Source organism: Oxyura jamaicensis, chromosome 15 (assembly GCF_011077185.1).
Source record: "Oxyura jamaicensis isolate SHBP4307 breed ruddy duck chromosome 15, BPBGC_Ojam_1.0, whole genome shotgun sequence".
NCBI classification, from domain to species: domain Eukaryota; kingdom Metazoa; phylum Chordata; class Aves; order Anseriformes; family Anatidae; genus Oxyura; species Oxyura jamaicensis.
The window spans coordinates 11,803,063-11,827,206 of record NC_048907.1 but is presented as its reverse complement, the minus strand read 5'-3'; the positions used below and the strand labels follow the sequence as shown (position 1 = coordinate 11,827,206).

Genomic DNA, 24,144 nt, shown 5'->3' with positions numbered 1-24,144 from the left:
GGGGGGGGGGGTGGGGGGGGCGGGGGGTGGAAATTTGTCAAGGTCATTCCGTGGATTTAATATTTTTTTTTTGTGTGTGTGTGCCGCGAGCCCCACCGCCACCCAGCCTTGCTCTGTGGATTATCATCGCCCTGGATCCGAGGGTCTGAACAGCAGGATTTTTTGTTGTTGTTGTTGTTATTTTTTTTTTAATTATTATTATTATTTTTTAAGGGCCCCGGGGTTTGGAGAGGGGAAGCGGTGAGTTGGAGGGGGGCGACTTTTCTCCACCCCCCGCGCCCCCCCCCCCCCCCCCCGGCCCCCCCCCCCCCCCCCGGGGGTGGGGGGGGGGGAGGGGGTGTGTGGGGGGGGGGCGATTTTCCCCCCCCCCCCGCCCCCCCCCCGCCCCCATCCTCCCCCCCCACCCCCGGCCTGATTTTTATTTTTTAATTCCTTCCCTCCCCCGTCCCTCTCCCCCTCCTCTATATTATTATTTTTTCATCCTTTCATTTTTGATTTGCTTCTTCTCCGGCGATGGATGGCAAAATCCGGCAGAGCCGGAGGTCGAGGTCGCAGCGGGACCGCGTGCGGCGGCGGGAGGCGGCGGCCCGCGACCCCCGCAACCAGAGCCCCTCGTCGGGCTCCGAGAAGGAGCCGAGCCCCGGCAAGGAGAACGGCGGCGGGCAGAACTGCACCGCCCCGCGGGGCCCGCCGCCCGCCGCCCGCACCGCCCGGCCCCCGCGCCGCCGCCGCCGCGAGTCCAGCTCCCAGGAAGAGGACCTGATCGATGGCTTTGCCATAGCCAGCTTCAACACCCTGGAAGCCCTGGAGGTAGGAGCTGAAAGGAGACGGGGGAAAAAGAAATATATATATATATATATATATATATATATATATATATATGTATATATTAGAAATGGAAAATGAAGCAGGGTGCTTTCATGCTGCTAAATTTTTTGTAGATGCCGATTAATGTGCCTTCATCTTGGTGTCAGCCCTGGAGGGATGCCGGGCAGCACCACTGGCAACTTGCTGCAGGCCGGTGCCCCCCTGTTCCCCCTTAACCCCGTGTCCCGCCTCCTGCCCTCGTCCCCCCTCGACGCGGGGGGGCCCTCCCCGGTCCCATCCCCGTCCCCCCCCCCCGGCTCGTGGAGTTTGTGTTTGCGTTGCCAGAACGTTACTTTATCTGTCTCCGGAGATTGTTAGCAAATGGCTAGTGTTTGACATTTTGTGGAAAAGAGATGTTTAAATGGATAATAATCCCTTGGTTGTAATTCCCATTTTTGAAGTAATTGAACAAATTCTTCATCTCTTGTTGACTGTACATATTTTTCTGGTGTTAATAGGCTGGCAAAAAATATTGCTTGTCTAACTTATTACAAACAATATTTGCTGAGCAAATACTGCCTGCCTTGTCTGAGCTAAGTTAAGCAGAGCAGGAAATTTAATATTTTCAGAGGGGCATTGACAAACGAAGGCTTTGGCTTTTGGTTTTTGTTTTGTTTGTGTACAAGGGGAAGAAGTGAGCTGTTGAGAGGGAGGGCACCCAACAAGTCGCTCAGTAAGCACAGGAACTTGAGTTCCAAGTAAATATGAGCAGCCCTGGTGCCTTTGCCCACTTTGACATGCTGCACTGAAAAAATGTGGACAAAGTTTTGGGTGCGCTCTCCACCACAGATTTCCTCTCACTTGCTATTAACCCGTGTTACAGGAATGAAGGATTTTGTGGAGGTTGGTGAGTAAGTTCAAGTTTGCCCTGGGATCCCTAGCACCTTTCGCCCAGACTTTGGGATCCCCTTTGGCCCGCTGTCCCGCTCAGGAAGTCCCTGGTGCCTCGGCCATCGACGCCCGTGCTGGGGTGATGGAGTCTGCTGGGGTGATGGAGTTGTGGCTTTGGGAGCCTGGCCCTCCTCCACTTGCCCACAAAAACACAAATTAGGCAGGCGGTGAGCAGCGTGTATGTGCTGGAGTGGGAACGTGACCGGCACTGGGTTGGTGACTGGTATTCTTTGGCCTCTCACAGCGTCATTTGTGGGGTGTTGTCCTAGCAGGAAAGCCAGCTACTTTGTCTACACACAGCTGATAACGAGCAAGTGATCTGCTTTTGTGTGCCTTTAAACAAGTGCCATAGACCTGTCTGTGTGTTTTTTCTTTTTTTTTCTTGGGCATTCTCTTAGTCAAATCTGCATCAGCAGGATAGGTCCAATTAAAGCCCTGAGTCTCTACCGAGCTGTCAGTGAAGAAAGTAAAATTCATCTTCTTGCAGAAATTTTCTACCATGATGAGTGCATTATCAGGAAATAGAATTCAAATGATAGCACAGTCCCTCCAGGGCTGGAGGGGAAACTCTGTGCTTTTCAAATGGGATATGCCTTGTTATCAAATCAACCAAACTGTAAGCTTGATAATAGGGCTCGTGAGGGTAGAAGGTGACCTTAAACTTCTGCCACCCCAAAGGACATCTGGCTGGGGAAGCACTTCTGTTTTTTTTTTTTTTAAAAAAAAAAGTCTATATAAATCTTTATGAACTGTTCCCTCTGGAATTCTTAACACTAGCACCTGAAATTAATTGATTCCTACTGTACTTACCTGCCTGCAAGAGCATACGTGTGCCTGAGTATCTCGGGGTAGCGGTTGGCCCATCAGAAGCAGTGTGAGCAGCATCCCCGCTTTCCTGCAGGTCCTGACCCAGGAGGTATCTCGAATTTGAGGTTCTCCGGGAGCCCTAATTATCTTGTGTATTCCATAAGTTGCAGCAACAGGAAAGAGGAGAAAATGCTCTCCATTGTGTGGGTTTTCCTTCGAGAAGTGCAGCACTGCCTTTGACAATGGGTGACGTCTGGCAGGTTTGGTGTAGCAGCAAGCGAAGGGGATTATCGAGACAAAACTACTTTAAAGCAGCATATGCCCATGTAAATGACAAACTGCAAGGTCATTTTGCGTGGTGTGGAGCTGTGCTCTCTGGTGTACTTGACTGCAACAGGTGGTTTTCTTCTGGGTTGGAGGAGATTTGCATTTGTGTGTGTGTTATAATTAAAAAAAAAAATTGTAAGAGGACTTAAAATCTGCTGTGTTGATGTTTTGGAAGTAAATAAGAATTGAAATCCTTCGTATTTGTGAAGGGGGAGAAGGGATAAAAGTGAGTGCCCAGCCTAGGAACCGTACTGAACTGAGAAAGTCTTCTTTATTTAATTTATAATCCTAAAAGGAGCTTTTGTTGCATATGTGGTAGTTCATTGTGATCCTTTCTTATGTTCTTCTTCTGGGTTTGTTTTTCATTAGATGTTACAGTGATCTGCGATAAAGCTTAATAGGCTAGCTAGGTTTTGGGTTTCCCCCTGGAAATTAAATTTCTCAATGGTTAGGCAGAACTTTGACAGGAACGTTTGGAAGAGGCAAGGGTTTTTCTGTTTGTTTTTCTCTTCATCTCAAAATACTGTGAATTCCCCTTCCCCACTTCAGAAAATTCTCACCGCTGGTGTTCCTGTAAATAAAGGGTGCTTTATGTATGCCTCCCGCACGTTGACCTGGTGATACGAGCAGTTAAGGTTAATGCTGAGGGGTGGCTTTACAAAGTCTCTTTTAGCTCCTTGGTGTGAATTTTGAGTATTCATGATTTTTTTTTTATTTAACTAGCGTGGCAGTGTTGTCCTGGCAGTTGTCGTCTGAAAACGTTGCATCTTGCTTCTGTGATAACTGTTTGTGATTCGACTTGCAGGTCCCCTATTGTAAAGACAGATTTGATTATATATATATATTTTTTAAGGAAAAAAACCCAAAGCCCATGGATGCAGCAGCAGCGTCTCTCTGTGTGTATGAAATTAAAACTTCTCTCTTCCCTTTCTTCCCCTGAATCTTCTCAAATAAATCCGTCACCGTGCAGCTGGTGGGTACACAGGGCATTTTGTTTTCCACCCGGCCGCGACTTTGGGGCCGAAAACCTGGGACCTGAGTTGTCCCTGACCGCCGGCACGAGCGGCTTGGACATGGCTGGTGCTTGCTGCCCAGGAGATGGGTCCTGAGCCGCGGCGAGGAGCGGGGGATTTCTGGCCGCCTCCCGAAATGAATGGCACGTATGTGAGCATGTGTGTGTATTCATTACGTTCAGATGAAGCTGCTAATTATTCTTGAAGGTGATTGGTGAATCAGAGTGAGAGAAGCTAAATGAGTGAGTCGGTAGTTGAGGGCTCTCTCTGATCATCGCTGTTCCTTTCAAGTACAAAAAACAGCCCTAAAAGGGAACTTCATCAGAATGTTAATGAATGCGATCTTTGAGAGCAATTGTTCTCCCAAAGTAGTTGTAAAGACAAGGGGTTGTGTTTTCTTTTTGGCTTTTGTTTATCAATTTTACAGATTCCAGCAAAGCTTTGGAACACTCTGTGGAAATTTTAACTTTCGTGGTGTGTACGTAAGGGTTGTGGTTTCTCTTTTTTCTTTTTTTTTCCCCCTTTAAGGAATGTTTAACCTATTTATAGCATCTCCTGGAGAATCCACTTGCGAACACGCGTCAAGCGGTGCGGTGTGCGGTGGTGGGTCCCCTGGCCAAAAAGCCAGGCCTTGACTTCGCGCCCAGCTTGTGGAAGCGGTGCTGCCCTCGCCAGCAGGACGGGCACCCTCAGCCCCTGGGGGGTGAGAGCTTTGCCCCCTCTTGAATTTGTTCCTAGCTGGAGACCCGGCAGCGCTGACGCTGCTCTGGTGTCACTCTAGAGTCACTCTGGTGTCACCGGGTTCAGAAAGCCCCACGGTGATCGCGGGCTTCTGGCCAGCATCCATGAGTTCTTCAGCTGTTATCTTGATAAGGCTGTTCTCACATGTGTGCTGTACACTGTGCTGTTACTGTTGCTCTGATCTCTCATTGATAAGAAAACCAGTGTATTTAACTGCAACTTCCTGTTCCAAAGGTTCTGTGCTAGTTCCACTGGCCTGGCTGGGTAGCTGCTGGTTTACGGTCGGATCGCTCTCAAAGATCGCATTGAGGCTCTGCGCTGTACGCTTTCTGTGCCTCGTCTTGTGTTTTAAAACAAGCTTCTAGGCTTTAAATATTTTTTCCTTCTACTTAATTGCCAAGTGATTGTGTATCGAGTTAGTGTTTCTGATGGACAGGTATTTCTTAAATATGTATATAAATGTTTTCAACCTCAGGAAAGCTAGTAATTTTTTAGACAGTGCTATAAAGGCTCTCAGTGCCTTTTGGTTTTCCTGAAGGCTTGTTAGCCTCCATTGATTTATTCTCCTCACTGTTGATTTTTGCCTCTTCTCCAAAGCAGGTACTTACGGTGTGGTTTTGTTGCTGTTGAGGAGCAAGAGGCTGTTAGTACAGAGGAGCTAAAGCAACGCAGCTCCAAGGGGCATGTTCTGCAGAGCCTGAACATCTGCTTGGTCCTGTGCGCTGTACGTGGGCAGGAGCGAGAGGAGCTAGGTGTCCTGCAAAGCGCAACCATGGGTGAGGATCTGGCTCTGCTGTTGGAGCCGGAGCTTTTTGCCCCGTCAGCAAATCCAGGCGGGCAGTGCAGAGGCAGAGCCGTGCAGTGGCACTGCTGTCGCTGGGTGGTATTTTTGTCACCGGGTGGCATTGTTGGTGTCACCGGGTGCGGGGCCAGTTGTACAAGAGGAGTGGCAGTGCGCACAGCGAGTACAGGTACTGCCGGCGTGGTATTATCAGCATTAGTGGCATTTAGCATAGCTGTGGTGTCATCAGAGAGGGGAAATGGCTTGCTTACCTGAGGCCCGGCTGTGAAACACCCAAGTTTTTCAAAATCCAGGTGAAAATCCCTGCTGAGACCTCTTAAAAAGACCTCTTGAAATCTTAGAAAAGTCTTCTGTATGAGCTCTCTGCAGCATAACTGCTCAATCTTTCTTCAGCAGCCTGAAACGTGGGGTAAAAGGTAAGATGAAGCTTGTTGAAATGTGGGCATGTAAGTACAGAGAAATTGAGAAGGTGAATTATAATTCATTTAAATTTAAATATATATATATATATTTAAAAATAGAACGGTGTATTGCACAGATAAGATTTTTGGATAAAAGGACTGTAATAAAGCTAGTGTTCCACTTAATCCAAATGATAGATGATACTTGATCCAAATTAGTGTTTACTTGTAGTAATGCACTTCTTGTCTAGAGAGAACTGAAAACTTTATCGTCCTCCCAGTATGCTAATGAGATCCTCTTTTTATTTTTAATCTCAGTTATTTCGCAGAATGAGCCTGAATGTTAGCTTTTCTTACAGGGAAAATAACAGTGAGAAAGGGAGCCTGGTAGGATGGGCTTAGCCTGGTGTGTGTCATTTTGTCTCTGATAGATTCCTGCCTGCCTGGCAGAAGGGCTGATGTATCACACGGCTGTCCCTCTTTAAAAATTCATAGAGTTATGGAGATGCAACACCCAGGCTGCAGTTACCCCAGCACTGAGGTACCTGCGGCGATCTTGCTTTTTCCTGCGATGTTAATGTTTTCGGGTTGTCCGGGTGCTGCAGGCTGCTTCCCTCCACCTCAGGCTTTGTGGTCTGGGTGGGCTATGTGTGTTTGTGGATCTGAAGAGGTGCCAGGGTGAGGTCCTTGCTGCAGCTGCCGCGGTGGCAGGGAGCTTCGTGCACTTTGTGCTGCAGCGAGCACTAGGGAGCGAACAGCATGGGCCAAACCAAAACAGCCTATCCTGCCCAATGCAATACGTTTTTCCCCCTTTCTTTTTTAAATAAAGTTTTTTGAAATACAGTATAGAGGATGTGCACCTTGGTATCAGTCGTATGAGAACATCCTGCTGTAAGTGAGAACAATTTCCAATTCAGTGCACTTTAATGCCTCCAGTTTATCACAGTAAAGGTATAAAAGAGTTTTATGTAGGTGAAGTGGCTCTTGCCGATTAAATATCTTCTGGCTGTGCTGTGTTCCAGCACGACGGGAGCTTCGACTGCTCCAGCCGTGCTCCTCATGCAGGCTGGATGCTACTTTTCCTGCCCTGCTCCACCTCCTTGAAAACCAGTCTCTTTTCCCAAAACAATGAAATTCTAAGAATGCTGTTCATGTGGCCAAAGAAGACCCAGTGCTGGTGTCACTAATCCAATAGGTGTAAAATGGAGGCGAGGATTAAATGACTTTGGAGTTGCCTCTGCAATGCGCGACCCATATGGGGCTGCGGTCGGTGCCTCCTGGGCTGGTGGCCGTGGGAGCTGGGAGGTACATGCTGTGCTGGCATTGTGCCGAGCTTGGGGACAGGAGAGTGTTGGTTTGGGGCTTGGTCATTTAGGATGGTCCGGATCCAAAGTTCAGCAGTACTGGGTGAGAACAGGCACGGAGGCAGCTTCATGTGCGGTGCTGGCGTGGTGCAGGATGAATGGAGAGCGTTTCCTGTGCAGCTCTGTCTTGCTTCAAGCCAGAAAGCAACTAAACTTGAACAAAAGTTGCATCTGCAAGGTCAGTGGTTGGCATGGATAAGGGGATTGAAGGGATCAAAATGATTTCCCTGCACTGCTGGCTGCAAAACATGGGCTTATGGCACTGTTCCTGTCTCTCCCTTTGTGCTCAAAGCAAAGCTTTTTTAATCTTGTGCTGCCTATGTATAGTTGTGCCACACAGACGTGGCAATTTGAAGTCAAACACTCTATTTTAGGGGCTCTTGGGCTCTGTCACCAGACCTAGGGAGCTGCTTGTCTCCTCTGCCTGGCACGCACCTTGTAGGATGGTGCGGGTGCTCTTTTCCTGAATGTGCTGTGATAGAGACATTCAGAAAATATGTATGTGGTGTGCTCATGCCTGTAGTCTAAATGCAACTCCTGTAGTGCTTGCAGTTGGATATCATTGCACTATCTTCCCCTCAAACAGATGTTCTTTCTAGATCTGTAAAAATGACTGTGAATGTTTGGTGTTTTTTATTTATTTTTTTCACTTTTAAACATAGATTGGTTTGTTCTGAAGCTAATGTATCTCTGTCTTAGTCTCTGCTTGGCAAGAAGATGGTTAGGTTAGGAGGGAGCATGAAGCCCAGGCTGGGAAACAGATGATTATTTACGGCTTCTGGGTGTTCAGTGGGCTGTGGTGCACTGTCGGACACCGAGGTTGCTTCTTTAACCCCTCCTGTTGGTCAGTGAGATCGTAGGGTCTTCCCTGGTAGCTCTCATTTCTACAGGAGAACTAAAAACCCAAAGCAATTTAAGGGAAGAAACGTTTTATTAAACCATACAGTGATACCAAGTGCATCGGCTTAGAAATACACTATTGCTGTTGATTTCTTTTGGAGCTCATAAATGTCTCTTGCACTGCTGTCTAAAGATGTGCAGCCTCGTTTCTCCATCCAGCCCAAGCACATACTTGCACACAGGGGGAGCGAGAAGCAAGATAGTGTGCAGCTACGAGATGTTTATGGAATCAGTCAAACCTGATATAAAATAATTATGGTGTTTTGACAGCTTGTTAATAACTTGCAGCCATAGGAAGAAATAGAATTACAGCATTCTTGGTCTTTGATGGAACCTTGGCATTTCTTTCAGATTGTAAAATTAAAGAAAAAATGTGAAAGCCATTAAAATAGTTGGACGTGGTGCCTGGGAAAAATGATGGGCCACTTAATTGAAAAAATGCTTCATTCCAGTTGAAGTTCATTGCAGTTTGTTTCTGTCTAGCTCTCGGGATCCATAATGGAGAAGGGAGAGGGACAATACCCCAAAATGTATCTGGGAGAGGGTTTTTTGGGTGTCAGTCAGTTCGTCGTCTTGTCTGTGAATGAAGTGGAAGGAAATTCTAGCGAGCATTAGACACAAGAGAAGTCTTGTCACCTGTAATGACTAAAATACCCTGAAGTGTTGCCAGCATGTACTTTAGGAATCATATAATTATATGATTATTGAAAGAGACATAAAAGACCTCATGGCAAAAACCTTAGAAAGGGGGAGGGAGGGAATCCGTATGCAAATGAAGATGCACAGAATTTGCTGTCGCTTTTTTTTTTTTCCTAGTTATTTTTCAGTCCAAAGCTTGGTAACTGCTTTTGTGGGGATTACTTAATAAAACTGGGGCATGAAAAGGAGGGAGAATTGTTTATGCTGTGTCACAGGACTGGCTTGCATTCTTATGGAGTTGGAGCATAAATGAATTTTGAAAGTAAAAACTACAAAGTGTGGGTTTTTTGCTAACAGAAAATAGCTATTTGTTGTAATGTTATCCTACAATAAAAGTGTTTTGTGGTCTAGCGGTTAGCAGAGGGGACCGGAAGGAGAGATAACGGGGTTTTCTTTCTGACTCTGCCACAAGCTTCCTGCCAGAGCCCTGGGCACGTCCGTCTCCTGCCGAGAGCCTCGCCTCAACCTGATGAAGCTGGAGGTGCCGGGACGTGGCTGCCCGCGGAGGCTGTGTCCCCTCTGTGGGGGCTGGCATGCCCCTCGTGCCTGGTGGGCCTCCTCTCGTTGCTAAATCACCCGGGGGTGATGTGATCCTCGGGCAGAAGGCGTCCTCGTGCCTTAGGAGCCATGGTGGTGCTGGAGTAGGGACGTGCTGTCCCAGTTGGATGCTCCCAGGGGATGGGACAGTGCCACGCTTCTCGTGGCGGTGCAGGATCTGGGAGCATGTGCATGCATCAGCGTCTCTCAGCCTCCTTTGTCATTTAAGTAGCTTGCAGCCAAGGTAGAAATCTTCCAGTGTGAACCACCAGTGAAATTTCTTCCCTTTCCCCCCACCTCAGGTTCTTGCTGTGGTGTGTAAGTGTGTCTCGCAGGGGATGCATTGCCCATGAGTGTGCTACATCTGCATACCACTGCAAGTGTAAGTTCAGTGGTAGATCTTCCTGGGCTTCATTTCTCCGTCTCCTTAGAGTTAAAATACAGGTCTGGGGTTGGGGAGTTTAAGTTCTCCCTTTTCCTTACTGATGCCTGGGATTTATAATCTTGCTTCTCCTAGAAGCACTCATTCAGGCATTTACTAGGGAACTCTCCTGATGCAGAACAGATCCATCTCAAGAGAGGTTTTGTTGCAAGATAGGCAAAAATCTCCTTTTTTTCTCAGACTTAGTAAGGCATTTGGTGCATTAGAAAAAAAATCATGCTGCTATTAGTGTCGAGTTACTGAATATTTTGCAAGGTTCTCTGCAGGAAAAAGAATAACATTTGCTCTGGTATTCTAGTCTGAAGCTAAATAGCACCAAATTGTGATCTGAGTTTGCAAATGTGATTTTTAGCTGAAAATGACAATGGTTTTCCAAGCAGATGGATTCTATAACGTGCCTGCTATCAGCTCATCCATCAAACTCCGCAGATGTCTGTATGTTCATTGCAGTGTGTGCATGGTGGTGGTGCTGATTCCATCAGGCACCGATGAACCTGTTCAAGCCCTATGGCCGGGGTGCCGCTTGTAGCCTGGCCCTGAAGGCAGATCCCAGGTGAGCAGCATTCTGCGGTCCTTATTCTTGCTGTGGGGCTGGCTGCCCCTGCGGGATCGATGCACCTCGGAGGACCATTTTGAGGCTGCGAAGCAGACACCGATGTTTCCTGTGCTGTTTGTGTCAAGCAGGCGGTTAATGGAACAGAAACGAGCGCCCCTGGGCTGCACATGGTCTGTGACTGGGTTCATACAGCTCTGACTTTGCTTCCACGTCACTGGGTGACGCTAAGTCACGTAGGGTAAGCAACTTACAAATTTACATTTTTTGTATTTGCATCCAGCCAAAAGCGCTCACAGCGTCGATCAGAAAAAGGTTCCCATGACTGTTACAAAATCATCTGTATGAGTTTTAGGCTTTTTGCAGGAAAAGACGCTATGTTTAGCAGCTGTTGGGAGATTAGGTTTTCTAGAGCCTCGTGTTAGCATCAAACCCTCGGTTAAAAAATGAGCTTGTGTTTTGGCAGGTACAGGACATGCCACTTCCAAAGCAGAGGTTATGAACTAGTGTAACGAGGGCCTATGTCTAATGTAAACTCCCAGATGATGACCTCAGATAAACAACTGTATGGAGATTGTTTTCGTAATAGGTTCCCAAGAATCATTTCTGAAGTTGCTGAAGTTGGTCTTTTTTAAACAAAAAAAAGAAAAAAAAAAAAAGAAAAAAGCTGTTTCTAGACAGCACATCTTTGGCTTCTTAGCTTCACCGTATTATGTCCTGAGAAGCACGTCAGTGCCTGAGCATTTTGTCCCTGTGCTTATGAGGTTCCTGGTCCCTGGGCATGCCTTGCTTTGAGGCAAGCCATCCTGTGTGCTACTGGTTGTTCAGGTCTTTCTCAAAATTATTTGCCGTGTGAATTGTTGGAGAGATCATCCCTTTTCTTTTACTGCTTACGTGGCAGGTGGCACTGCGGCCGTGTGGAGGTGCGAGGTTGTGTGCTGGACCAGGGGGAGTGGGGAACCCCTGTGTGTGTGGCATGGGGGAGCTGTGTGTCTGCCTCCATGCAGCCAGGTCCAATTTTTGGGAAGCGCCACATCTGGGCTTCGTGGAAGCAGGCAGCAAAGCTGGGCAGGGGTTCTGGGAGCTGCACTGTCCTCTCCTCCGTGGTCCTGTCCTCCCCATTGATGGAGCTGGCCCCAGGCATGGGCTTGTGAAGATGCAGGCATGGGGAGTGTGCTCCAGTATCAGGACTTGTAAGCCAGCAGCTTCTCTTCATGTGCTTCTTGCAAGTAAATGCAGCTTTCCAGCATTTTTTTTCCTTGTTCACAGTTTGGTTTTTACGTAATTCTGATTTTCTGCTAATTACAGCAAGCGTGTTTTCACTGTTCCAGTGCACTTACCTGGGCCAAAAGGAGCGAGCACTGAGATGGAGGAATACATTTTTGTCTCAAGCGATACACAAATTCTTTTTGTTCTTTTACATCTCCCTCCCTCTGTGCATGTGTATGTTAAAATTCCCATCCCCTGTTTATAAATGTTTAGCAGCTGAAGTCACTGGTGTTTTTCATAGTATTACCTTTGCGAGGTTGAGAACATAAGCAAAATGTGATTCTTCACTCAGTCTCTGCTGAATACTGTAGGAATAATGAGTCTGTGCCTAAAGCATAAACCAAGACACAAAAAGCATGCCAATAAGAATACAGGCCTGGGGGGAAAAATAAAGTGTAGCGTATTTTACCAATTGCTGGAGCATCCCTGTACGTATTTAGGGGCTGGGTCGGCCATGGCGTGAGGCTGTCCTTCCTGATGGCAGCGAGCACTGTGCCTTTCTCCCTTCCCCCATGTAAGACAAACAGATTGATGTGTCTGGGGAGAATGACAGCGTGCAGCAGTGCAGCTTAACCAGTGTGGCTCGGGAAGCAAAAAGGCAGGGGAAAAAAAAAAAAAAAGAGCACAACTGGCAGCGTATCTTCATGACGACTGAGCCTTTTCGAAAAGAGCAAATGCCACTGTCTTGCAACATATTCCTGAGCTGGTGAAAAGGAGAGAAATTGGTCGGAGATTTTCCTGACCAGTGAATTGCCATCCCATTGCTTACACTGCCCAGGCAGCTGCCAAGCTAGAACCGTTCGCATTCCTTTTTTCTGGCGGATGCAGATAGCTCCCAGGAAGGTCAGAATTTGGGTTACGGCTGAATTATAAGGTAACATCTTTGCAGTGACGTACGGATTTTTTTTAGACTTTCTAGTTCCTATAATAATACGTTGTCAAGCTTTAAAGCTGAATGAACTTTAAATATCATCCGTGTTTAACAGCATTTAATCTTCCTGTTTGCTATTTCTTTCAGCCTCAATAAAGAAATAGTGTTGTGTTTTCTGTAGATTATGGTCATTGGAATGTTTTGTCTCTCTTTTTAATTAAAGAATGAGATTCTGGGTGCCCAGTTACTTAGTGCTGCTCCTCTTAATGTTAAAAGTTCATCCTTTGCCCCCACTTTTTGGTGTAGATTTTTATCTGAAGTGTTTAAAAACGTGTATCTGAAAGACCTAATTGGTGTTGATATTTCAGTGTCTGGGTTTACAATGCAGTGTTTTTGAATAGGGCACCAGGATATCAGCACTACATGTGAAGAAAATTTGAGCCTAATCAAAACTACATGCATCACTTGGGTATAAAACCGACCAAACAAAAAAAAAACCCTACAACTTCAGGCTGAATTACCCGCTGGTGTGGCGCTTGTTCAGTGTGCCCTGTGGAGTGAAGGGGAAAAATGGTATCTAACTAATGCTGAAGTAATTACTTACTTTGCTTTATGGTTTTAGAAAAATCTGCCTAGGCAAACACACCCCGACCGGGGCGGATATCTGTTTGGCTGCTTCTATTTTAGGTCCGATAAAGCATTGTTCACACCTGCGGGGAATGTGATAGGGAATAAATGGGAAACCCGACCTCCTTAGTGCCGCGTGTCGTACAGACAGGCTGTGCTCTGGTACAGGGATTTATTTCATGCATGGTGGCCTAGACATGAAACAAATGCGTAGAAAAGGGAATTATGTAAAATTGAAAGTGACAATTATGCAAACATTCCGGTTGAGGAAGAAGTAAATTCTTCTCTTTTTCCATGTGCTCGACTTCAGTGCTAACGAGCTGCCTGTTGGGGTTTTTCTTGTGTGCGTTTGTATCTGTCATCTCTCTCATCTTGGCTGCTTCTTGTTTCGAGTTTTTTTTTTTTTGTTTTGTTTTTTTGGTTTGACCTTATTTTCCCTTTTGTTCCATGCTCCATCTCCATGCTGCAGGCCTGCTTGCCGTGCCGAGGACGCGCTCCCAGCCCCTCGCAGCGCGGGGCCAGTAATGGCAGCGTGGTGACAGATGCCTCCCCAGCCCTTTATCCAAATCTTTCTGTTTAAAGAGAGGGGAAGCTGGTGAGAGAAGAAACAGGCTGTGAAAACAGCTCTGTGTTTTGGCCGGTAGCCTTTGCAAAGCTAACCTGCTCGGTCTTCCACACTGCTTGGAAACTCCCTGCCGTGCAGCAGCAGGGAGGCAGAGCAGCGAGTGGCCACTGCCACCCACCAACGCGTGGTTCTGCTGAAAAGGGACAGTCCTCTTGTGCCCGGGCTGCTTGGCACTGCTGCCTCCTGGGTGCTGGCACCAGCATTTATACTGCAAGAAAGGCTAATAGCCTGGTTCCCTGGTCCTGGAGTGCTGCAGGGTCATGCAAACACCCTCCTGGTACAGGGGGAGAGGGACTGAGGAGCTGCTGAGCGTTGATACAGAATGTTGTAGCCAAGTGTTCGTCCTGTGCTTTAGGTTATCAGAGTGGGGGATCCACTGAAAGCAGTGGTGTAACGTGGCCGTGGTGCTGTACCGGCTCTTTGGAGGCTTGTTTGAGTTCAGCTTGTGGAGTTGGGCTGCTGTGGGCAAATGTGGGGAGTGGCGGGGATAGAAAGGGTCACTTGGAAAGATAAACCTTGCTTGCAGTTTAATTGCTCTGAAAACCCAGTTTCCACATGGTTTTCGCTGATTAATTTCATTGTGATGTCGTGGAAGAAGAGACAAGCTTTTGTTTGTGCTTGGTCAGGGGCTTCATGTGGATGAGGTCTACAGATGGCAAAAGGTTAGAAGTCGTTCATTGTGTACGTGGTTTTTATAGCTCTGATTACACAAGAATTCCTTCTTTTTAGACTTCCGTTCTTTTCTCCTTTGTTTTTTCCAGAACTTGTTTCGTTTCCTTATGCTGTATGAAGGAGAAGCACATGTTGAATATTAAATCCAAAGAGTGGGGGAAGAAGCAGCTCTTCCCATCAGTGTCACTTTTCCTTGCTTTAATCCTACGGAGGGATTGCAGAAAGTGTTGGGAGGATAAGATCAGTGTTTGAGCCCAGCTAAATGATGACTCTGCTGCAGAAAATGGTTTTAATGGAGGCTGGTTGTATGGGGAGGGTGAGAAAATTGCACATGAATTGTGCAAATTTCTAAATAAAAAGCATTTAATTGCATTAAAAGAGAGGGAGGGACCCTCTGGTGTGCACATCGGAGACTTCAGTGAGCGTAAGCAACCTCTGTGCCACAGTAGTCATTGACCTTGTCAAATCATGCCATCGGAGGTCACGTATGGTAAAGCAGGGTGCCACAGGGGATTAGCACATCTGGGCAGAGGGTTTTTAAATCTGAGCATGCATGCCAGATCCCATCTCCAGTGGCGCATATGGATTCATCAGAAAACTCAAGGAGAGAGAAGATCAGAAAGCACTTCATGTGGGGAAAACCTGGCTGGAGCCGGGGGCTCCTCGGATCCCGCTTGCAAGCAAAGGGACAGCTGGTTATGGTCTGGAACCCCCAGGTAGCTGAAAGATTGGTGCTTGAAGTTTAAATGTATGGAACTTGCAAGATCCCCTCAATAACCTCCTTATTAGGTAGTCTTGGGCTCACGGCTGTCTTTTTGCCTTTGCTTCCCCTGTAGTTTAATGTGTACAACTGTTCTTTTCCGTCCTGCTTACAGCTGTTAGTCTGGTGTGAACAGAGAACTTCGTGCAGGTGGGAGGCTATCTGTTTACCTTTTTAAGGTAAAGCACTTGTGTTGTTGGCCCAAAATACAAATATGGGTTTTAGTTTCGTTATAAATCTTGAAAGGTAACAAATGAAATGACAGCGGTTCGTCTACCTCCAATGCAGGACTTGACATGTGCTGGATTAATATAAATGATATGCCCATTTCACAGATGGGAGTGTCTGGAGCTTAAGGACGGCAACTGTTCCATTTTCTCTGTGCTTGGAAAGGAAAATATTGAAAGCTTTAATTTTCCTGTGCTGTTGAAGCGTTCAGTAGAAAGTTTGGCATGGCATCCTTGAAGTCTGAGCAGCTGAGTGAGGCTTTATGCAGCCCTGCTCTGCTTTGCCCCATGTTGGGAGGTGAGCCCACACCACCTGGTTTTTAGCTGACAGGCAGTAGCTTACAACTCCATCAGGAATGCAGGTGCTGTGTGCTACAGGGACCTTCAAGCAGGTTCTATGCAGGATGGAAAATCATGTCGTGATATAGCTGTACTGTAACAGTGTGATCAGGACTGCCCAGGTGGTGCTTTGGTTGAAGACCTGTGACCCCCTGCCCCAAACAGGGTTACCTCTGTTGGGAAGCACGATGTGCTTCAGCTTGTTTCTGTCCATGTAGGTGAGCCTATTGCCACAAGAGAACCCACTTAAGTTTGTTTCTAATCTGCAGAACAACTGATGAATGTGGTAGGGGATGTGCCACCAGCTCTTGCCCCAGTGAATAGAGTTTTCAATTATTATTATTATTATTATTTTTTTTTAAGGCTGAGAATGTATCCTGTGAATCTTTACCCTCTTCACATTACTCTTACATTCTTCTAAAAATCTGCCTTAGTTGATTAATTCCCCATCTCACAAAGAAAGCATTAAAAGAAAATTATCAGTACTTACAGCAGGAAAATGGGTGGTAGCTTAGTAAGTTAAAGTGGACTTAAAGTTGAAGCTAGCTAGTCTTTGTGCTTGCCAATGAGGGAACTCATTTGTCACTGATTTCCGTTGTCTCCTGGAGGGGGGAAAGAATGACTAATGCTTTGCTCCTGCCTTAGTTATAAGGACCTGGAATGAAACTGGCTGTAGCAATGGAAGGCTAAATCAAAGTTCCTGGAGAGCGGTGATTCTTGTGTATACTTGTGCCAAATTTTTGCTAGGCGGGAAAGGGTTAGAGTTCTACAGTGCTATGACTTAGAAGTTACTGTTTGTTAGAATAGCATCAGGAGCACGATGCCGAAGGATGGTTGTTGAAGGTACTCCGTTTAGAAGAGGGTACTGGTTGTCCTGGTTGGGCTCACAAGTGGAGCTGATGGCACAGACAGGAGAAGTGAGACCTAAGCTGCGGTTTTCAACGCTGGTGGCTCTTAGGGCTTTTCCTGAGGATGTGTAGTTCCCAGTGTAAAACTTCTGGGAATGGGCTTGTTTTTTGTACTCGCCTTTGGAAGTTGTCCTGTGACTTCTGTGGGGACCGCAGGCTGAACATCTGCACTTGTGCTGCAGGGCTGTGGGGCACTGAATGGAGCCTGCCTCCTGCTTCGGTACAGTATTTACGGTGCCATATTGCATCCCCAATATTAGGTTGGACTTGGAGAATTAAGTGGCGCAATTATGAAGCGGAGGAAAAAAACACTTATGTGGTGGCTGTGATAGATTAGTCATTTTGTACCTCCAAATAGCCAATTATTCCTCTGACTGGCTTTTATCTGACCAATTTGCATGTGCAGTCATGGTAACTGGTTTGCAGATTAGGCACAGAATTTCATGTGGATCTGATGTTGCATTTTGGTCTCGTGTGCTCGGTGCTAACTGGAAGCAGGAAGCAAAATATGCAGACGAGGGATTCACTGCAACAGATTATGATTAGCTGCTTTGTATTTTTTCTAGTTTCAAAGCCTTTTCACTTGAAGGAAACAAGATGGCTCACTTTTATTGTAGCCTTTTTTAAAAGAATATCTGACAGAACCATGTAAAGTGGTCCCAGCTCCGTAGAAGCTGCAACACAGATTTCATTTGTATTGGCATTCTCTGCTGCCTAGCTTGAGAACACATTGTTCGAGGGCTGGGAACTCGCTGGAGCTCCAGTGCGTTTCATAAGAGATATGAAGGAAAAAAAGAGCTGGAGGAAAGAAGGAAAAATGAGCTGAAGTGGAGTGACGGAGGGTGAAGTCCTACCTCCTTGAAGTCGATGTCAAAACTGTCATCACCGGTGCCAGGTTTCCACATCTTCTCCCTGATTCTGATCTTGGCTGCACGGGTGTGCTGAAAATTAACAAAATGGTAATAAGATTTAATACTGTACACCTGGAGAGCTAAGTGAAATCTTAATTTGAAGAATATTAATAACTCAGCTGAATTTTGCTGTTAGGTTAAATGTAAGCTCTGTTTCTGTCTGGGATTTGTCAATTTAGTGCGCTGAGGACTTTGCAGAATCTCTGATATGGGCAGTCTTTGAAGTGAAGTGGCAGCTTGCTAGCTTTTTAAAGCTTCATTTGCTTCAAATAAGCAAGCCTTTTTAAAAACAAATAAATGATTTGTAAGTGCAGGAATAACAAGATACTTTTTTAAAAGCCTTTTTTTTTCATATGGGCTCTAGAAACTCAGCTGTAGTTACCTTAGTCTCCAGTGCTGCTAAAGACAAATTAAACTAATAAAACAGTATCTTGCAACATTGTAGGAAATAAATTGGCTAATCTGTATGAAAGTTTTCTTGCTACGCCAAATTTAAACTCTTTAAGCCTTTCCTCTTTTGATGAGAGGTAGAGGCTTTTATAAATGTAACCTTTGTAAGGCTCTGTGAAACAATGCCTGAAGCAGCCTTCTGGTGTATTCGTGGAATAAAGATTGTTAAGTTAAGATGTATTTTAAGGAAATTATACATCTGTTTTCTCATAAGTGATGAGATAATCTTAGACTGAAAATAAATCTGTGCATTAGAAGGGAGGCCATTGTCTCCACCTGCCTCCACGTGGCGTTACCGACCTTCACTGGTAACTGAAGGAGTTTCTTGCTTTGCATCCTATGCTAGCTAAAAGCATATGTACCTGTGCATCCATGCACGAGCATGTATATTTTCTCTTTTCCATGTACATAAAACAATTGGGTCTGTCTTAGGTTTCTTGCAAACTCCTGTTTACTCCTTTGCTCTTTTGGGACTGACCTCTGCTTGCACCATATGGTTTTTGAACAGAGCACTTGTGAAGTCTCCTGGTTTTGTGTAAAATGTACTGTACAATAATTGCAGGTGCACAAGCACCTAGTGTTCTCTGAGCTGCTTAAACTTGTGCGGTTTTTCATGTCCTGATTATCAAATGACAGTATGCAAGTTTTATTAAAACTAAGTGTCAGGCTTCATTTTTGCAGATATTCTCCCTATAGTAGCTGCTGAAGATCCAAAAGTGGTTTCTGCACAGCTTGGGGGACTGGAAAAATCAGAATTGAAACTGGGGCAGGTCACACTCCCCTCCTCCCCCCTTTCTCCAGATAAGTTATATAATCTCTGTTCCTCTGTTTCTGCTGTAAAACAAGGATAACTTATCTCATGGCACTACTGCTGCTTAGTAGTTGTAAACTCTGCATGCAGGATCTTTTTGATAGGAAGTACATTAAGATTAAAGTACATGGTGTTTTGTTCTGAAGAGTTTGAGGATGAAATTTATAGGCAACCGTAAGCTGTGTGTTTGTTTATGATAAAATTGGGAGATGAAGTATAAAGGAACAGACACTGGTACTGGCCGTGTAACTTGCAGCTTTACATTACAAACAGTCTCTTGTTTGTGGTGATAAAGGCAAGAAATCCAGTGTATTCTACTAGCTACAAATAGCTACACGGGGTAGAGCTTTCACTCCTTCAAAATGAGCTTCTTCTCATTCTCAAATCAATCTCTCAGCTGTTCCATTTGAGAGTCGTCTCTCCACCTGTTTACTAACCGTCAATTTTTGTTACTGTGAGAGCAAAAAAAGCATATTTGCTGCTGAACGTCATTCAGCTGTTGTGGTTCTCTCCTCCCCCACTTCCTCCTATATTCTCAGGATTTAGCTAGCAAAATTCCTTCCTCCCTGCCCTCCTCAGTCCTTTGGCTTAATCGGTTGGAAAGTGCAGACAGCAGGCAATAGGTTGCTCTTGATTGTGGTATTTTCCCCACTAACCCTTCCTTTCCTCTGCTTGGTTCTGTAAAATCCCATTGAAATCCTCCTTCCTGGCCCTGCTGGTGCATCGGGAATTCCCGCAGCAGGAGCTCTGCAGAGCTGCCTGGAGCAGATTCCTATTGGTGTGTGCTGCCCTTGGGATTTCTGCATCTCGGCTGCCAAGTGCAGGAGGAACACTGCTCTACGGGCATGGGAGCTTTCTGCTCCCCCTACAGCTCTTCTGGGTGCTGTGTAAATACTGGGGGAGCCGAGGGGCATGAGGTTAGGGTGGGTGCTGATCAATGTTGGGGAGGGAAAGTGGCTTGGTGGCCTTAGGGTATGGTTTTATAACCAGGTGATATCTCCTCACTTCTCTCAAATGGATCCACTGTCTTAAAGCTTTTGGTGATGAGGTTCAAAATTGACTTGTTCATCTTCCTTGAGAGGAAAGATGAAAAACGGAAGGCAGTCAGTTCTTCAGATCATGTGCCTGGGCACTCCTGGATGTGTGCCTATGGGCTGTTGGTTTTTCCCATTGCCTTCCCAGACACTGCTCATCACCTTTGTGCCATTGCTCGTTCCTTCCTGGTTTCGAGTCAGTAAATCTTGAAGGCTTTTCATGCCTGCTTTGGGAAATTGCTATGAATACTGGGCTGCTGGGGGTTTGATGGCGTCTTGGATCCTGGAAGAGTTGGGGAAAATGCCGTTACAGGGTGTGCTCTCCTCATGGGCTGCATCGTCTCTGGTATGTGCTGTTCTTCACAGACTGCTCAGGAAGTGAGAAAGAGGGGTCCTGAAAGGCTTCCAGTGGTTTATCTAAATAAACAACACCCAAATATCGAAGCCATATTGTGAGGATTGTGAGCAGTTTCTTCTTCCTGAGTTCGAACTGGTGCACCATTTAAACCATGATGTATGTGGTTTAAATGTGCTTGAGGGAGATGGTGCTACCAGAAGCCTCAGCTCCTGGGAAACAGGAGCAAACTGCTAAGTAGCCATATGAAAGCGTACTTCAAAAAGAGCAACGGGCCGTGCTACTGGTGTCATCGCAGGACTAAACAGGAGAGCTATGCATGGAGGTAATAGTGGCTGCCAGCAGAGGTCAAGGTGTTACTCTGCGTCCCCATCACGTTGTACAAATTCATGCAGGTAGCGTAGAGCTCACCTGGTTGGATCCAGCCAGCATGTGGCTGGGCTGGGCACCGTGCAGCAGTGCTGGCACCCTCGATTGCTCCTTAAAGAGTGAGGCTTGCTATGGGAAGAAATGCTCCTCTAGGACTTGATTCCTATTATTTTCCTGAAACCTTTTCTGCAAGTGCCCAGCGCGAGGAGCAGGCAGCGGCGGCTGGCACGCGGTCAGCATGTGCAGCGTTGCACTGGGGTTTTCAGCCTCTGCCTCTTGTCGCGTTCTGTCCCCGCTCTCTGCATGCATCGTCGACGGGGGAACGGCAGGGACACTCGCACAAAGCTGCCTTTCTTGTCAGTTCTGCTTAAACCTCACGTGATGGTTGGACAGAAGCTGTTTTCACTGCTTGTAGTGAGGGAGGTGGAATGGGTGGTGGATTTAAAGAAAACTATATATATTTCTTTTTTGTCTATAGGCAGGCGGCCTGTTTGTGGTGGTGGTGTGGGCAAGGAAGCACCTCATTATGCTGTATCAGACATGCCATGTCTATATCAGATCTATAGTGGAGAGGGCTTGATTTCCTCAGGAGTACAGATCTAATCCTATTCCCCCTTGTCCAGCAGGTCTGGGTGCCCCAGCAGCTATGAGCCTTTTCTGACAGAGATTGATCCTGCCTTTCCTCTCTGAGCAGCTGCTGCAGTGGCAGCTCTGGTGTATTTTGCCTTATTTTTCCTATTTCTTTTCTTCCTTCCTTTTGTGAGGTGATTATGTACAGGGTGGAGGGGTTTCTAAATCACATTAACTGTTTGTGACCCTGCTCTGACTCGACCGCCTGGGCTCTGTCTCAGGAATTGCCCCTTTGGCACGGCCAGACCAATCTGTCCTCACTTTCCACCCCAAGCCGTGTGTGGCTAAAAGCAGAAGCAGAGCTGGTCCCTGTGGGCTTGAGCTCCAAGGAGGGCCTGGTTTGGTTGTGCAGGGCTGTGCTGGCATCACACTTGGCACAATCAAAGTTTGATGGGAAGGAAGGATGATTTCTTCTGGTTTGGTTTATTTTAAGTTACTTTCATGCATACGCTGAGGAAAAAAAAAACTTAGGAGAAAGGAATAAATGGGCAAAAAAAGTTATCTTGCACACAGGCACCTAAAAAGCATGGCCAAATTTTATTGCAATAGCACTGATATTCTTTGCTGCCATGCCTTTATTGGGCGAGGGAGGTATATTGGAGAGGTGACCTTGTGAAGCCCAGGGGAATAAATAATTTGTCAAAAAGCTTGCAGTTACTTAGTAAAGGTTGTCACCTTCCATCCTTCTCTTTGTATCTTTCTCCTCTTGTTTTTGCATCAATCAGTGGATTTTTTTCTGGCTTATTTGCTGGCTGTAGGCACATGATGCTTTCTCATCTGTTCTCTCTCAATCTTGTTCTCCCTGTTGGTCATTTAAAGTCTTCCTTTGCAGTGAGGAGCATCGAGTAGTAAATATGTGAGTGAGCAGCAGAATGAGTTTTGGATATCACTGCATGTTTTGAAAAATGGTGATCCTTCACCCAATGAATTGCTCTCTCAAACTTGAATCTGGCAATCCCCCTAAATTGGACTTGGCTTTCTCTGGGAACTCTAAAAGCAGCAAATTTCCAAAACCTTTTGCTAATGGATTACTGAGTGAAGATCAATAGAGATGCTGAGAGAGGAGCCAAGCCTGGAGAAAGAACATATAATGCAAGCTGCCTGATTAATTTGCTCTAGAGAATAAAAGCCCTCAGAGATGAGAACAGGGTATAGAACAAGCAGTTATAGACTTCCTATCTGCTGAGTCGAAAATGTTAACTTCTTGGGTCTGGTGAAGGTTTCCAGCATTAGTTTTGCAATGACATGGTACATCTAGTGTAAGGGGGGGATATTCAGTGCCTGCCTATTCCTCTGCCAGGCAGAGCTGCCTTTATTTCCATGCTGCATGTTGGGTGAGCTCTGGGAAGGGGATGTGTTGGCTGGAGAATGTATCTGCTTGTAATCTTCCAATTAAGTTGACCAAGCCTCCAAATTTCTTTGGCAGTGCTGGGGTCCAGTTAGTCCTGACTGTAAACAGCAGTAGCAAGCTGCTTTCTTTTTTTAATCAGTTTTAGTCTGTACTTAAAAACTGTTTCCTCAGCAGAACTAGAGTCATTTTTGCTCTCTACAAGTCACATTTAATGCCCTTTGTAGGGCAGACACACCTGGATGGAACATGTCATGGGCTAACGGCTTGGTTCTGAAGCTGAAGATGGGTGGTGAGCAAAGAAGCAATTAGAAGTGGGTGCTTGCTGCTTGAGTGCTCTTAATTCGGTGGATCATATTGCTTCCAAGCCAAGAGATTTACGTGCTTGTGACATTATTTCAGTTTTGTTGGAGTTTTTTTCATGGTGGCTCAGGTTGGAGAAAATTCAGTTTTCCAAAGGAAAAGGACTTCAGAAGCTGTTTTCTTGCACACTCTTCTCTTGGCTTTGTGCCCATGCTCAGACGATTGCAGGTGAGGCAGGAATTTTCCCAAATGGATTTTGGCCAAGAGACTGGTGTTCATGTCTTCCCTCTGCTTAGAAAGAAGTGGGATAGAAAAATAGAGAAGGTTTTGTAGTCACAAGCATCCAGAATGGTTGATTTATGTCCTGGTGGTACTTCTCCAGCAGCAGAGGTGTGTGGTAGACCCTGCGTTTCCACTGAGAAGAAAAATGTTATCCTAAAATCTTGTTTTCATGTTTGTTCTCAAGCTACTGAACATGCACGGTTTATTTTTAGAGAAAACAATGTCAGCCAGATTTGTGCTAATTGTTGGCAACAGTATGTAAGCCCCTCAAATGCTGACAGGGAGACAATGTTTGGTGATTGCAGTCGTGCAAAGCTAAAAATGACTTTAAACAATCATGAAATATACTTTGCAATGTAGGAGTTGAACAGTGGGGTTTTAGTTTGGAGTTTTATTTGTATGTGTTTTTTTTTTTTCTTTTTACTCAGCTGATTGTAGGTGTTGTGTGACAAAATGAATCTAGTTGTGTTCTGTTTTTAATTATTATTGATGGATATATAAAATAACAAAACCAAAACCTATTATCTTATCCTTGCTAAAAGGAATTAGTGACAAGTTCACACTCCCCCCACCCACTATCATTGCAGTTACTCTGTTTTAACTGCTCTTACTTGTGTGGTTTTGTTTCTAATTTTGCTGCAAGGAGTTGTTTTATCTTTCGTGGCGTCTTTTTCTGGTTGCGTTTTGACAGATCTTTTGGTTGCATTTTGACCTCGGCGTGCAGTGCCAATGGGCCCCATGCCTTTGGTGGCAGCTGGGCCTGCGGCAGCCCTGCATCTACAAGGCCTCTGGCTGCGGGGCTGCAGGGAGTCCTGAGGGCCTGCTTAATACCAAAACCCAGGGTTTGGACACGTTTGCTCACGATGGAAACTTTGTGCTTGGTGCTCACGGCTTTTCACAGCCAGAACCCTTGTGAGGCCCGTGGGTCGCTCCCCAAAGAAGTCTCCTTGGCAGGCCTGTGGCAGGCCGGCAGCCCCCGGGCCGTCAGGCACTGTGGAGCCAAGGCAGC

At 46.0% G+C, this 24,144-nt stretch overlaps 1 protein-coding gene across 20 annotated transcripts in view; it reads left to right on the top strand.

Moving 5' to 3' along the window:
• Positions 1–463: 463 nt before the first annotated feature.
• The window catches only part of FBRSL1 (fibrosin like 1), a 514,295-nt gene continuing 490,614 nt past the window's right edge, over positions 464–24,144 (top strand). For 19 of the 20 annotated variants that reach the window (XM_035340845.1, XM_035340841.1, XM_035340842.1 and 16 more), the window contains exon 1: positions 464–810. In XM_035340845.1, coding sequence (XP_035196736.1) covers positions 514–810 — 297 coding nt within the window. In that variant the 5' untranslated portion in view covers positions 464–513. Of the gene's footprint in view, positions 811–23,048; positions 23,082–24,144 lie in introns of those variants that run through there. The other variant, XM_035340846.1, reaches the window with a different exon arrangement.